We start from the raw sequence: 14,897 nt of genomic DNA, 5'->3' as shown, positions 1-14,897 counted from the left end.
CTTTATGGCTTCCTGGGTGGTCTGCATGGAGTTTTCAGACATGGGACAATGCATCTCTCACTTGCAGCCTGGTAGCAGGATTTCTGTTGGATTCTTTGGAGGAATTTCCATGCTAATGCCAACGTTGAATTTGGCACAGGATTTGCATAATTTATAGAAATTGCTATGCTTGGCTCTATTTCTGTTCGTGTAATCCCAATTACATGCTTTATTATGAAATAGTTGTCAGTTCTTAGATTCTTATTCAGTTCTGATCTTCCTGGTTTTGACCTAAGATGACCTCTTATTCTTATGATGCAAGATGGTGCATGATGAAACTTCATTTCCCATCTTTGTTCATTTCTCTGCTTCTGTGCACTGCTGTACCACGTTGTCAGCTGAGATCTGTAGGTCCTTAACACAGGTGATTGTGATCTTTAGAAGGGCTTGTGCTCCTCTGATGATGTTACTTTTATCTTTCATGGGCCTTTCAGTCTTCTGTGGGCTGATAATATCAAGTCTTGTTCAGATTACTCCATGTTGTTCTTCCAGGGATGCAAACTAAGTTCTTTATTAGCTTTACTCATCTTTTGCTTTAAAAGCCGATCCTGTGCCACAGAGCCATAGAAGTGTCTGGTCTGAAAATGGGTGGGTCAGACATGGCCTGAGCTGGATCAAATCTACCAACACGCTTAAAAGTGAAGGGAGTTCTCCAGATGGTACCTGTGAGTGGCTCTGCATTGTCCTTCAGTGCAGAAACCCCCTAATGATTGGGGTGCTGGGGGAGGATCATCATGATGATGTTGGTGGAGGCCAACATCAAACCACACTTAACATGGCCAGCTGGTCCAAGCTGATTTTTGGTGGAGAAGTCTTTTTGCCTTATTCTCTCTAACTATTTTGTTCTATATTCTCTAATATTCCAGCACTTCTTTATCCCACTACATGAAAAAGAGGAGAAATATTTCTGTTTATCAAGTGGTTAACTTGGTGAGTAAGGCTTTAAACTAAGGTTATGGTAGGAGGAAGCAACCTGTAAAGGCACTGAGAGGTGGCATGAATGACAAGGCAGGCTATTGCCACCTCTATTTTCAGTGGAGGAAGAGGTAGGAATGGATTGCGCCTTTCTTGAGTTGTGAGCTCTGTGATCAGTTCAGTTCCTCTCCTGTAATTGTCACACCCTGACCAAACTGTGTTTTAAATTCAGTTGTACTTTGATTGTGTGGATCTGTGTTTCATCTTGTTTTAATTTGGACACATAACTCCAGACAAGGACTGCCTTTTCCTGCAGCTGGGCTCTGTGTGTTTGGCTTTCTTCAGATATTTAGGACTTTATCTGTCTTTTGTGAATCCAGGCCACTTCCAGCCAGCATGTGGGCAGACTTTTAGCCCCTGAATTTGTAGTGATACAGCTAAATTACACTGGAAGTCTGTTGCAAGACTCCAGTTTTTGCTAAAAAGAAAGATAACTTTGAATCTGTAATTTTGGAGGGTCCTAGTGTCTTTCCTGGGGAAACAGCATGTGATAGAGATTGATTTCCAAGCTAATAGTAATGCTGACTTCCAGAAGTGCCCATGAGGGTGAGATGGCCCATGGTGAGGGCAGCATTTCTCTGCCTGCAGTGGCTTCCATATCTCACCTGCCAACAAGAGGAAGGGGCATGGATGCTTCTGGTTTGATGTCACAGCCTGAAGCTGTACTTACACCCTACTGAAAATCAAGAATATACCCCTGCATCTGGCTTGAAACCAGAAATGTTGTTTGGTTTTATAATACTTGTTTTTGGAAGTGCCTGTTGCAAGGTAGTGCAAAGTAATTTCAGTGAACATGAAAACTTAAAGCCTAGGGAAGGTGAAACCATTGTGACAAACAGAAGATAAATCTTGAGAAACATTTCAGTGGAGATCTGTCCTTAGTGTTTAGCTCATGGCTGTGTTCTGGTTGCTAAGCTGATGAAGTGCTGAGTTAATAGAAAGTCCAGGATGTTGTTGTAGTTATGAGGTGATGTATCTCTTATTGCATTTCCTCTTTTTGTATTTCCTGTTGGGAAGAAGGGAATGTTGGTTTGAATGAGATAAGACTGATGACAGATGGGTCAGTGGCTATAGACGGTTTTTAAAAAAGAGTTATTAAAAAAAATCTTTGTGGTTGTTTGCTTAGTACAGATGTTAGTTTGGGGAGTCAGAAGGGTTAATAAAAATTGAAGGCATGTTTCTTTTTATGGAGTGGATACCCTCCTATGCACAGTCCTGCTGGCGGAGGAGGTGAGGTTGTACAGGACATAATTTCTTGAGGGAGGAATAAACTGGGAAGAAATTATGAGGGAAGCAGCACATGGGGGAAACAGAACTGTCAGTATGTGAAGAGTGGAGGAGAGATGCACAGGTGGAGTGGGGATGGTGGGTGGCACTCGGGTGCTGGCAGGGAACAGACAGTATGTGCCAATATCAAGCGTGCACGTGTTCTGCAGCTTCTGTTACTAAGTGATGTCAAATAAAATACTTCCCTTGGCTCAGGAATTAAATCTTAATGAGATTGAAACCAATGGCACAGTTTACATTGACCTATCTAGTGCAGTCATTGTGTCTGAGGTACATGTTTAGGCATGGCTGTTCTGCCGGTAAATGAGAGTGAAAAGCTCGTGATCTTCAGAGGTAAACTACTGCCCCAGAAATTCTAGGAGTGTCTCATGAGAAAAGTAATCCTGTATTTCCAGTGAGGTCTTTCTAAAATTTTATGAGAATTTTTTTTCTTGTTGTTTCTTTTACTCTCTGATTGGGTTATCTTTTACTTCTCTGTATTTTTTTTTAATTGTATAACTGTGAGACCCAGAGATCCTCAGTGTGAGGAAGCCCCTGAGCTTAACCCAGTGCAAGAAGAACACTGCACCTTTTCCTTGTGTATCTTGTGTATCTCATGTGAATTCTAATAGTTTTTTGTATCCAGTGTTTGATTTACAAGATTACAATATATTCAGAGATGCTGAATGAAAAGCTTATTTTGTACATGAGTTACAGATGCTCTGAATGATTTTGTTTCTATAGCTGTCCCCTGTTCATGGCATAAACTGACTTTGCAGTTTCCTGCTGAACAACACCTGAATTTGAAGTATTTTTGCCACTATGAGTGGCAAAAATTTTTTCTCTTGAAGAAGAACTGGTTGATTATGAAGTTGTGGGTTGGAATAGACAAGGAATGAAGAAAAATTTCAAAGCTTTACACATCAGAACTTAGGAGGAATGTTTTTCGTACAGTTTAGTGTCAAGATTATTTGTACAGCAAGCAGGAAAGCATTGTTTATCACTGCATAAGTGGTTTCAGTAATACTTTTTATCACTCTGGATAGCTTGCTTAATTCTAGTGATTTCTGATTTAATGGTTACCCATGTGTTCTCTTGCTGTGGTATTTCCTGTAGATTGAGAAATGTTACTTTAGGAATACCTTGGAGTAACAATAATCTGTATTAACAGCTGCTATAAGGACTTGCTGCTTTTTGGTTTTGGTGCCTTTTGCAGAGGAGAGTCTTGCAGCTTTTATGATATTGTGTCCTTTGCTTTTGTTTTCCAGAATATGACAAACTGGGCTTTCTCCTGAACCTGGACTCAAAATTGTAAGTAGAACAGTAGGATTCTCCTTCATTTCTGTAGTTGCAGCTCTCTGTTGTAAGCACCTTTTATGTCACCTGGGCAGCTGGCTCAGTAGACTTTACACTGCTTCCTCGGACAGCCAAGTTCTACAGCAACCTGGCAGTTACAGCTCCTTTCCTTGCACTAGGCTTTGCAGGCCAGCTTGGGCTGTGGTTCACTGTCATTAATTCCTTAATAACTGATCAAGAATCTATAAATACCTACTTGAAGCTATGACTGTCAGTGTGCTCTAGATATCCTTCTCTTAACCTTCCAAATGAAAAATGAATTACAGACGTGAAAGCTGAAGAAATGTCAATCTACAGTTTGCTGGGATGCTTAGGAGTTTATATTTCCTTCCTACTTGTTCCTTTAAAAATGGATATTACTATTTCTGTTGATGAAATAGAGCGGAAAGAACCTCAGCACAAGGCGGGGACCTCTTGCTGTGTCAGAAGGACGCTGCAGTGCTGAAGGATGAGGATGCTTCTCATGCTTTTTGCCTTAAATCAGCCGAATTGAGCCTGGGCTGCTGAACACTAGGGGTCAGTAGCCACCCTGTTTCTGGGGTCAGCAACCTGACAGAATTTTTTGGTATTGGGAGCAAAAACACTACTAAAAGCCTTCTACTTAAAAGGGCCAGAACCAATCTCGTGCGTCCTACATCCCCTGCACAGCATGTCAGGTCAATATAAGCCCCATTCTTAATGTTTTGAAGATATCATTGTACCTATAGGGTGAAACAATTCAGTTTAGTGATGATGAGCAGTCTGTGAGCTTCCATAATGGAATAAAAGCTCCTAAGTGTGTTGGGAACTGCAAGAGATGAGAAAGTCTCTTGGTAGGAATTTCTTTTGCAGAAGCAGCTGGGTACATAAACGCAGTTATAGTAACATATGGCAAAAAGATTGCAGAATGCATATGAGAAAGAAGGAATATTGATTATTTGTTTATTAATTTTCCTCCAAAGGCTCTGTATCTCATTCAGTGGTCAGGAAGGCTAGCGTTGACTGCATGAATAGCTCAAGGTTTCTTTCTGCTCTCATTCAAGGTAGTGTTCCACGCAGTTGTTGCATGCTCTCTGGAGCCCATGCTGGTGGCATATTTACACATTTTCTTTGTTAAATTTTCTGTTGGGACATCCTAGTGATTCAGGGACAAGAGTGTGTGTACCCATACAATCCTGTGGGATGAGATTCACACGATACATTACTTTCAATTTATACGTGTAGAAGTCAAAGCAAAAAGATGAATCCAAAATTGTGAAGTGGGTAAAGTAACCTTTGAGTGAATGTCTGGGTGTTGGAGAAGGAAATGTTTTTTAGCTTTTTAACTAGACTGATTGTTTATTTCCAGACTATTTCTGTGTATTTTGTAATGTCCAATTTATTGAACACGCCCGCTGACTGTCCACACACAGTTGACATCCCAGTCTGTGCTCCATCCAAACCACTGCTTCAGTCTTCCTTTTCCTTCTCCTTCTGCTTGTACTGTCCTTTTCATTTGGCTTTTAGCAAATCCCCTCGAGTCTTCCTTCCCCTCAGGCCTCTGTTCCATTCTTTTCCCCCCTTCTTTGCTGACTTACCTGTTTGATTACAGCACTCCAAGGCACAGTCTGCTTTTTCTTGTTCTTCAGCATGAGGCCAAGTGAGGTTTTTACCTGCTGGAGGGCTTCTAGAGCACTGATTTATTTTCTTAAAACCTACCCATTATAAACTCTCCATTAGTTTGATTAAAAAAAGATTTTGTTGACTACTTAAAAATATATACTCTAAGTATTCATGTTTATTTTTCAAAGTCCTAGAGTTAGCTTCTAAAAAGAGATGTAACAAAATCAGCATGGTTAAAATAAATACTACAAGTTAACTTAAGGAAAAAGAAAGCAAGTACTGTATGTAGGTGAAATAACTTTTTTTTTTTAAACTGCAGCTTTGTGAGGTGTTTCTTTATGGTTTTATTTTCTTATTTTCTTTTTGTTGTGGTTTATTTCTTTCTTTTGTAAAATTAAAGCTGATCCTGCTTTAGAATAGAGCTGATGACCTGCCTGATGACTTCTGGCCTGAATTATTCTGGATTTTTTTTTTTCTTTTTAAAAGCATGGAAGACAGAAAATGGCTGAAAATACCATAAAATGTAGGAAATAAATGTGGGAAGAAAAATGGCTGATAGTGTAGAGGACTTAGCTACCATTCTACAAGTTCACCTTTGTTGGTGAGAAATGTTGTGGTACCAAATTTCTGAGTACAGACTGAATTCAGTGTGACTTAGTGGTTCAAAATACATGCTGTGACTGAGTCAAGATGGTACCATCATAGAAGCACTTTCTGGTTAAAAAAAAATGCTTTGAGTTGAAAGGGGTAATATGTTCTGCACTGATGACTTTATTGGCAGAAATAATTGAATTGTGTCTGTTGTTGTGATATAATCGCTCTGGTGGAATCTTGCCATAAATCATAATTTTATAGGGTTCACTTCATTGACAGCATCTGAGAATCTTGTGTGACTTGAAGCACTTAGGGCAACAATTAGTTTTCTTTGGATTTTTTTTCTTAATCTCTCATTTGCTCAAAACCTGTTGCTGGCTGTGTCAGGTATGTCATGGAAACTAATGGCCCATAAGACTAACATTTTCTACAAAGGTAGATCTGCATTACACCTTAAGTGCTCTGACTTGCATTTTGGATGTCATACAAAGGAAAACATTTGACATAAGTAAGTAGTAATGTGTCCATCTGCCTTTGCATCTTTAGTGTTTTTTGTGCACTGCTGCTTTAATGTCCTCTACCCTGCAGTTGTCTGGGGCTGTTATTCAGATATAGTACAGTCTGCTGTGGTTACAGGAATGTGATGGTTTTGTTCTCCCTGAATTCATGGAAATGCTAATGGAACCAGATTTGTTCACTTTGGAAGGAATTCTGTCAGAAGCACTTGAGTAATGTTTTCTGTGGGAGCTGATAAATGCCTGGCTGTAATTAGGGAGGCTGGCATGGACAGCAGTCTCACCTGTGAGGGAATGGCCACTTTTAAAGGTGCTGTAGGGAGGCTTCATGGAAATGGCAGCTTCTGGCCAGTCTTGTTGGAAAGAAGAATATTAAGGTGGAAGATGCTTTCTTTCTGGTGCCTGAGCCTGGGAAAGCTCTTCTTTAGAAAGTCTAACAGTTTTTTAAGGGCAGGATGATATCCAGGTGGGGATTGTTAATGACACACAGGGTAAATGGAAAACTGAGGACTTCCATAGACAATGCAGTTTATGAATGAGTTGTTCCCTTAGTCAAAACAAGACCAAAGTCTCCTTAGGACCAGGTTAGTGAAAAAGATCTGTTGCAAGAGGAATTTATCTTTTACTTATGTTTTTAATAACCATAACACCATTTCCAGAATTAGAATATCAAAACAAAATATGCACTAAGTATAGAAACAGGCCAGTTGCATCTGTTTCTCCCCGCTAAAGAGTTTTCCCAAGCAGCAGGAACCGTTTTAAAACCTGTAAGGATAACATTTGCTGGTTGTGTAGAGAAAAACACTTACACAAAAACTTTGATACAACTCACAGATTTTAATTCTCGGGGCGGGACAGTAGTTCCTGAACAACTTAAGGCTATCAATCAATTTGGTGACTCAGCCAGTGGATTACTGGGTGCCACCAAACGCCAAGATTTGCAGTCACTTCTAACATCTGTGCTTGGCAACAAGTTGCATGCTTTTGTTATTATTAAATATTTATATTGTAGTAGTTCTTTGAGACTGGCCAGGTCTTAGAAACAAGAGTCTCATTCACTACAAATTCTGAATCATTCCCCGAGCAGAATCTATGTTTGCATTGAATTAAATGAGATTTCCAAAGGAGGATTGTGAACGTGGAGTTAATTATAGACTGTATTTAATGCTTATTAAGTTGGCCAAGCTGAAGGTTGTATTGTCATTCTTCTGTTACTTAGTACTCTCTGAATGCTTGGTTTAGTCACTTTAATGACTGCTTTGAGTCTGCCTTGGCAGATTGCAAGTGTAGGTTCCCTTGTGTTGAGCATATGAAAAGTTCCCTTTGTAACCCATGTGATTTGGGGGGCTTCTCCCTTGCATTGTGCTTCTCTGCCACCTTTCCTTCCTGCTCTGCTGGTGTGTCATTTCCTCAGTGGGATGGAAGCTTAGTGACTGCTCCTGCCCCTCTTTCAAACTCATCCTTCAGAACCTACTTTCATAGGGACTTCAGCAGGTACCCTGGGGGTTTGATGCCTCTAAACAGAGAAAAGTTCCCCTTAGGAACTTGGTAGATCTTTTCACCTTCTGCCATAGGCAGTTCGAAACTGTGGATGTCAAAATCTCAGCTGATGACTGATGGAAAAATCTTCCCAGGGTTTGACTTTGAGTGGGGAAGAACCAGTCCTTCATAAAGTTTAACGAATGTTAGGAGATACATGTGAGTTTCATGGATTCATTTTGCACTTAAAACAGGGCATCTTCTCATTTTCTTTCAAGGTAGGAATAGGAAAAAAAAAGTTGTTGCCCCTCTCAATTGGAAAAATGGTTATAAGATCACAATAACATAATATTAACATAATATAATATATTATTTGAGTACACTCTATTAACTATATGGTATATGTTTTATATTGGTATATATTTTATATTGTGTGCTTTGGGAATCTTTAGGCAGAACTTAACTAAAAGAAGGAATATTTTTTCCAATAGCCTTTGTGTTTAACTAGACATTTTGTAATGTTGTGTATTTACGTATTTCTTCATTATTATAGAATAGATTGGAAGGTGCAAAGATTTTTTGAATATTCATGATGATTTCAACTTTGTCTTAAAAAGAAAAGACAAAGAAATTGTGTCTTGGGGGGGCAAGCCAGGAATAACAACCTTCACCCTGCAAACTCAAATGAAATTTGATCTAGACTTTGAAAAGACCATAAAAATGGAGGGAGTTTGGGCTAGGGAAACACACAGATTGGGTTACTTATGTTTGTTGAAATTTCTTTACTTCAGAGCTTTAATAATGAAGAACTGAAACAGAGCCCCTTCCCCTCATTTTCTTTTGAGGCTGGGAGGCTGCTTTGAAACTGTTTGTGTCTTTGTGTGGTACTTTGCCATTAAACACTGTAAAAATAAGCAGTAAACGTGTTGGAATGCTGGACTTTCCCCATGCCTGGTGCTGTGGGATTTCTTTCTGCCCTGGGTTTTTTTTTTTAATTTGTCTTTTTGTATTCCTGCAATCCTGAATGAGGGACAAAAGAAAAGTGAGAAGTCCCAATGATATCCTGTCCTGTCCAAGACTAAGAGTGTCTCTCATAGGCTAAATGAAAGGGTTCTGACCATCACATGAAGAGTCTCCTGATGCTTTTTTGAAAGATTATTTAAAGGCTTAGCATGCTTTATGACAGTGGTATTTTTCTGGCAATTAGTTATTTATTTCTCTTTCATTTCAGATTTTTATTTCATCTCCTTCTACTTAATCTCTTCCATGCTGTACTAATTGTTTGAGCAGTTGAAATTGTTAAGAAAATTAACCCAAGCTATTTACAGCAATTCAGTTACCTGGCTGGTTATTGTTCATCCATTGAACCTCTCCCACATTTGGGTGGGATGTAACTGCCATCCCTGGTTTTGTTTTGCTCTTCTTAATTCATTTCAGTTTGTTTCAATTTAGATCCTTTTGGCATTCTGATAAGGATTTCTTATGTGAGTCTTTATGTAACTTTGGGATTCTTGTGTTAGACACAGTCTCAGTTGATGAAGAAGAAGATAAAAATTGTAGAATGCAGAATTGCTGGCAGCTTAGATAGAATTGATTCATTGCTTGATTTGTTAAGTGCAAACAAAGTCAAGAACTTATGTTTGGTGCCTTTAAAAGGGCCAATTTCCTGAAGCTGGAAGTAATTATGAATTAAACCATGTGGGAAAACCATGTAAAGCAAGAAATATGAATGGCTGGGCATTGTTTAGAGCAGTTTTATACTGTTTGCCCCAAAAGTTCAGTTTCATAAGAAAGAAATGCTCATGGAAAAATAGTTTTATTGAGAGCATAAGGGGAGACAGTGATAATGTATTTATAGAAAAGGTAGAAGTGTGCAGTAAATTCAGAGTTTTGTTCTTGGATGAGGGGGAAAAATGCTCTCCTTTATATCAACAATAAAATTTCAAGCAGTAGATACCTAAGTTTATGTGCTTTAGAATTGGTATGTCTGGATAAGATTCTTGAAAGAATTTCTGAAGAAGTAGCAGAGGACTTTTTGAACTACTAGAGATTATTAATAAATCTTCAAACACCAGGGGTTCTCCATATCCTTGGCAGAAAGTTGAAGTACAAATATTTTAAAAGCAAAAGGGAATGACTCATAAGCTTTTCAACCCATTTTTGATTTTGCAATCAATAGCACATTTGCTAATATGAATTTCCACAGAGAAAAAAGAAATAATACCAATAGTTCCAGTTATTGTGCTCACTAAAAATGAACACCTTTTTAGGATGGGCTTGTTCTTCATGTGACTATTCCTGAAGGTGCCTGCTATGTGTGAGATTGATTCTTGCTTTATATGTTCATGTTAGGACTAAGCTTGCACATTTTTTGTTCTTCTGACCAGCTGGATGAGTTGCATAAAACTGGGATATCTCAGTTTTTTATTCCCCCTTTGTATGTGTAAGGTGGAATGCTTACTTTGCTTGTAGCTCTTTACCACAAGTAGCATCAACCTAATTACATGTTTGTTTATTTGTTTTCTGGGATTGAATATAGTTATGACAAGTTACAAATTTCTACTATTGTTATTCTACTACTGTTGTTCCTGCAAAATTTTTTACAGTTGTTGCATTCACAGAAAGCTAAATTTGCTTTAGTAGCAAAATTCTGTTCAGGAACTATCTAATAGCTCATAAATGGCATGGAGGTCATCATGTTCCTTTGTTTTCTTGAGAGAAGAGTGCATTAAAAGCTACACTTCATATTCTTCCTTCAGAAATCTGTTCTAAAACTCAGAGACAAAATATCTTCCGAGAAAGACCTTCTTGTTCCCTGAGTAACTTTTAAAAAATTGAATGAATTGGACTATCCAAGCATTGGTTATTCCCAAAACTTCAGTTAAAGAGATTTTGGTTTTGATAGAAAATTATGTTAAAACACTGGCATTCATCATTTTATTCTTGATCTTGGTCATAAAGAGCAAAGCATCAGTACACATTGTGGAAGCAGGTGATTTGGTGCTGCCTGTATTGAATCAAAGCAGTTATGAACTTATCCTTAAACTGATGCAAGAGCTTCCTCTCTTGAAAATCCTGGAGATGTGTGTATGAACACCAGGCATCAACCCTTCTGTGCCTGCCTGCAAGGTCAGCAACGTTCCACCTCCAGAGGGAAACCTACTTCCCTTTTGTGTTTTCTTGGAAATGTTGTAGGGAACCCTCATCAGATGATTGAATGGGAATCAAGTGTATTCCAAAGGTGAACATTATCTATTTTATCAAGCCTTCCTCTGAATCTTGTCACTTACTCTGAAGAGCACACTTGCTCTGGTATCCACACACAGCTCAGTTGTCAGCCCTTAATTTATAAGCTGGCTCTGAGGAGGTTTTGTAAATGGAGTGTATGGAAAGAGACAACTTAGCATACTCAGTCTGCCTCTAATTTTGTCTTCTGCATTGCTATCATGTGACCAGAGACATCAAAGCTTTGCTGTCTGCCTCATTCTGCAAAGATTGCCATACATAAATTTTAGAGTATGTAGTAGGTCATCAAGGCAAGAAAGAGTTTACTGGAACAAACACATACAGACTTCTTGCATGCTGAGGAAGGGCAGTAAAACCAAGACCTACTTTTAACAGCTGTGATTAGCCCCTGTTAGGTAAGGAAACAATATCTTATTGTGCTGTGAGAATGGAAGAAGCCTTATTGTTGTGCTTGAGAACTGTCTAGCAGAAGAGAGGAATGAAGGAGACTGAAGGAACCCTGTTAAATATAATCCAATAATATCCAGAGATATTGTATTTTTTTTGGTTTGTTCCCACTCTTAAGACTGGAAACCTGGTAGTAAGTTGGGATGAGTAAAAACTTCTTTATTTTAGTTGTTCTAGGACTGAAGGACAAGGTTAGTTTTGATTAGATTGATAAATTAAGGATGTGCTTTTTCCTTCAGGAAGCGTGATCTTGCTGCTGGCATCCTTGAGAAATCTGCACTGGAGAGTCCAGTCCATAGCACCCCAGACCTGACTAGGACTGGTGGAAGAGGTGATGGTGTGTGATGCCCATTGCAATAAACAAAACATGATGAGGGCTACTTTGCAGCAGGAAGGTTCATGGGAGCTGTGTCTGATGTGACACGTTGGGGAAGGAGTCATAGAGCAGCTGTTGCTGTAAGATGTTTTTGAGGTTATGGGTGTTTGAATTAAATTATGAGGCTGAGGTGAGGTTTTCTCTATTTGCCATTGAGAAAACCAGGCAAATTAATTTTAATGAAATACTTTTTACTCTAACATTACAGAGAAACTCATGTGATTCTTTCCCAGTTCACAGCAGAAATGAAAACAGGCAGAAATGCCACTGCTAACACTAGCTTGCAGCCCCACTCCTGCTCTAAGAAATCAGAATCAGGACCACAAAGGGAGGAACAGAAAACATGTATGTACTGTTCCTGCCTTGTCTGCCGTGCAATCTGTTCCAACTCATCAAAGAATAAACTGAAAAGCCAACAAACAGTGTTTTTAATTTCCATATTGAATGTGTTTGGATAATTCTGGTTGATTTAAGACTTGTAAATTCCTACTTAGAAATATCTTCTCCCTGGCTCCTTAAAAGTGTTAATCTTGAAGACCTCAAAACTGTGAGTGATGTCCTGTAGAGCTGCAAAATGTCAGGTGCCTTCCTCCTGTCCCCTTTCATCTTCTTTTAGTGACCCTTTTTTATGTTGTTGAAGGCAGAAATTCCCAAAGGTGGTTATGTCATTGGACTATTTGAGTCAGGGACTCTTGATCTGTACAGGAGTCAAAGCTGTGTTTTAACATCTTGGTACTTGGCTCAGATGATTTTGTCAAGTGTTGCTATTTTGGTGAATTAACAAGGAGAGGATAGGATTTGTCCTGTTTACAAGGGAAACCTATGTCTCAGCCTTGGAGCTCTTCTTTAGCCTGTTCACCAAACAATTTGGAAAAAACATATCTCTCTCTCTCTGTCTCAGAGCCATGACTAACCACCTGATGTAGGGCTGGTGTTCAGTGGAGTTATGATGATACAAGATGAAGGACAGTCTGATTAATTGGACTATTCACAGTTCTTTGAGACAAACTTGATTGAGTTCTCTGACTCATGGTGCTTACCTATGGCATTTTGGGCAGTTGGTTGGGCAGCTTTTTCAGACAAGCAGCTGCTCTTTGAAGCCAAGGAAGGAAAAAAAAAAAAAGGCATTTATCTTAGCAGAAGAACATTCACTAGAACAATGCATGGAGTAAACAGAAGGGCTTTTTTGATCTTAGAAATTCTGCAGCTGTTCTTACTGTTAAAGGTTGCTGCTATTATCTATTTTCCCTAAAGCAGTTTGGATTTTGTTTAGTTTTGTGAGGGCACTTGTAGTCACAGTGCCTTCACAGAACTGCAAGGGTTCTTCCAGGACAGGGTTGTGCTCTGTATTTACAGCAAAGTTTCTGGAGGAAGCATTTTTCCTCCCGTAGCGTTGTTCTTCTTAGGGTTTCAGTGTGGTACTTACCAGATTAATTGATGCCTGCTTGAATTCCTGACATCTGTCTCTAATATAGGTCAGTGGAGACAGCCTTTTTTGGACTAATGCTTCAGAAAGAGGAGTGAGGAATATTCAAAACCTCATGGCTATATACAGCATTTTGTAAAACTACTGTTAAACCACATTCCCCAGTTGTGAGGTCACCTCTGCATGCCATCTAGAGCACTTTATTCACCGACCAGTGTTTTTTTTCTCTGAATTTCAGTCCAATCTGGAAAGGGGGGGAAGCACCCTGGCCATATCAAGTTGGCTTTTTCTTTTGTTTAGAGGAGTTAAGTTGTTATTTTTTCCCAGGCTGTCCAGACCTTCCAAAGAAGAGTTTAAAGGGCAGCTTTTATCACCCTTAGCCCTGGAAAGTTACTGAAGAAACTGAAAAGGGAGGATGTTGTGAAGTGTTCGTGTTAGATTTCCATCTCTGTCAGTTCCTGAGAGAGATCTTTCCAAGTGGAGTTCATTCCCTAAGGTTTGGTGTCTTCCAGCTGTCTGTGCAATAGATCTGCTGCTGCCACTGAAAGGCTTGAACTTCTTTTGGAAAATAAAAATGGCCAGACCAAAGACTCACCTGCTCCCATATCTTGTCTCAAAATGCTCCCCTAGTTTAGGGAAGGAGAAAAGTACACAATTGTGGCACTTCCTTGCTCCAGGGTCTGCTCTCCAGCTTCAGAGTGGGGGAAGCTTTAGGGCTCCCAGGTTAGGGATGTTGTTAAATCTTTTAATAGCTTTTGATCCCATTTATATATCTGGTGTCTGTACAGATTTCTCCACATATTGATGTGGAGAAATCTGCTAATTAACTGTGTGTTATACAAGTGCTTCCTTTTGTCTGTTTTACTATCTTCAAGGTAATTTTGATTGATGTTTCAATGATAGGGGAAATAGTGAATAATAAATCATGGTTGACATATTCCATATTATTCTGCTGTGCTCTACACCTAGCAAGATGCTGAGTCCATAGCCTGGTGCACTCTACAATTAAATGAACTGCATTTTTCTGAAGGAAGATTTAATGATTAAAACCTCAGTGTGACTGATGTTCTTATCTGGCATTTAGAGCTGCTAAGCACTGGATTTTGACACTCAAATCTACTAAAGTGTATTATCCACAGACATACAACTGTAATTTTGGCTATGCTGTTCCAGGAGTTCTTAGGTGACTTTTTTCCCCCCCACAGCTATAGGCTTTGGGGAAGTTTTCTTTGTTTTCAGATGTACTGATTCCTGTTAGTTTGAGCAGAGGATTCCTGGATTCTAATTGGATTGAATTATTTATTCTTATCTCTTTAGCACTTGCTTGTCTCTTCTGGACCTACACTGCTGAGTTCATTATACTACAAATAGAAAAACCCTGTTCCCTGTCCAAAGAAAGCATTGCCTATAACAAAGAATGAGGGTTGGTGAGGAAGATTTATGGATTGCAGCAACAAAATTATGATGCTGCAATTTATCTTCCTTCATTCCTTTGTTTGGCAAAAATTGATCTAATAGTTGAGCATTTTATTTCCTGTTGGGCTTGTAGTTGCTTCATTTTTGTATGGTCATTGCACCAACAGTGGTTTTTAAGAGG

General features: G+C 39.1%; 1 protein-coding gene across 8 annotated transcripts in view; it reads left to right on the top strand.

Annotated features, from left to right (window-relative positions):
• ST3GAL3 (ST3 beta-galactoside alpha-2,3-sialyltransferase 3) overlaps nucleotides 1–14,897 on the top strand; it is a 171,256-nt gene that overhangs the window by 39,747 nt on the left and 116,612 nt on the right. For all 8 annotated transcript variants that reach the window (XR_007778204.1, XM_030226393.2, XM_050977790.1 and 5 more), the window contains one exon: nucleotides 3,549–3,591. Coding sequence is in view for 7 of the 8 variants with exons in the window: in XM_030226393.2 (XP_030082253.1) it covers nucleotides 3,549–3,591 (43 nt within the window). In the remaining variant the exon portion in view is untranslated. The remainder of the gene's footprint in view (nucleotides 1–3,548; nucleotides 3,592–14,897) is intronic.

This window comes from Serinus canaria, chromosome 8 (assembly GCF_022539315.1).
Source record: "Serinus canaria isolate serCan28SL12 chromosome 8, serCan2020, whole genome shotgun sequence".
Taxonomy (NCBI): domain Eukaryota; kingdom Metazoa; phylum Chordata; class Aves; order Passeriformes; family Fringillidae; genus Serinus; species Serinus canaria.
Note: the sequence above shows the minus strand (reverse complement) of the source record. Positions and strands in the feature narration are given on the sequence as shown.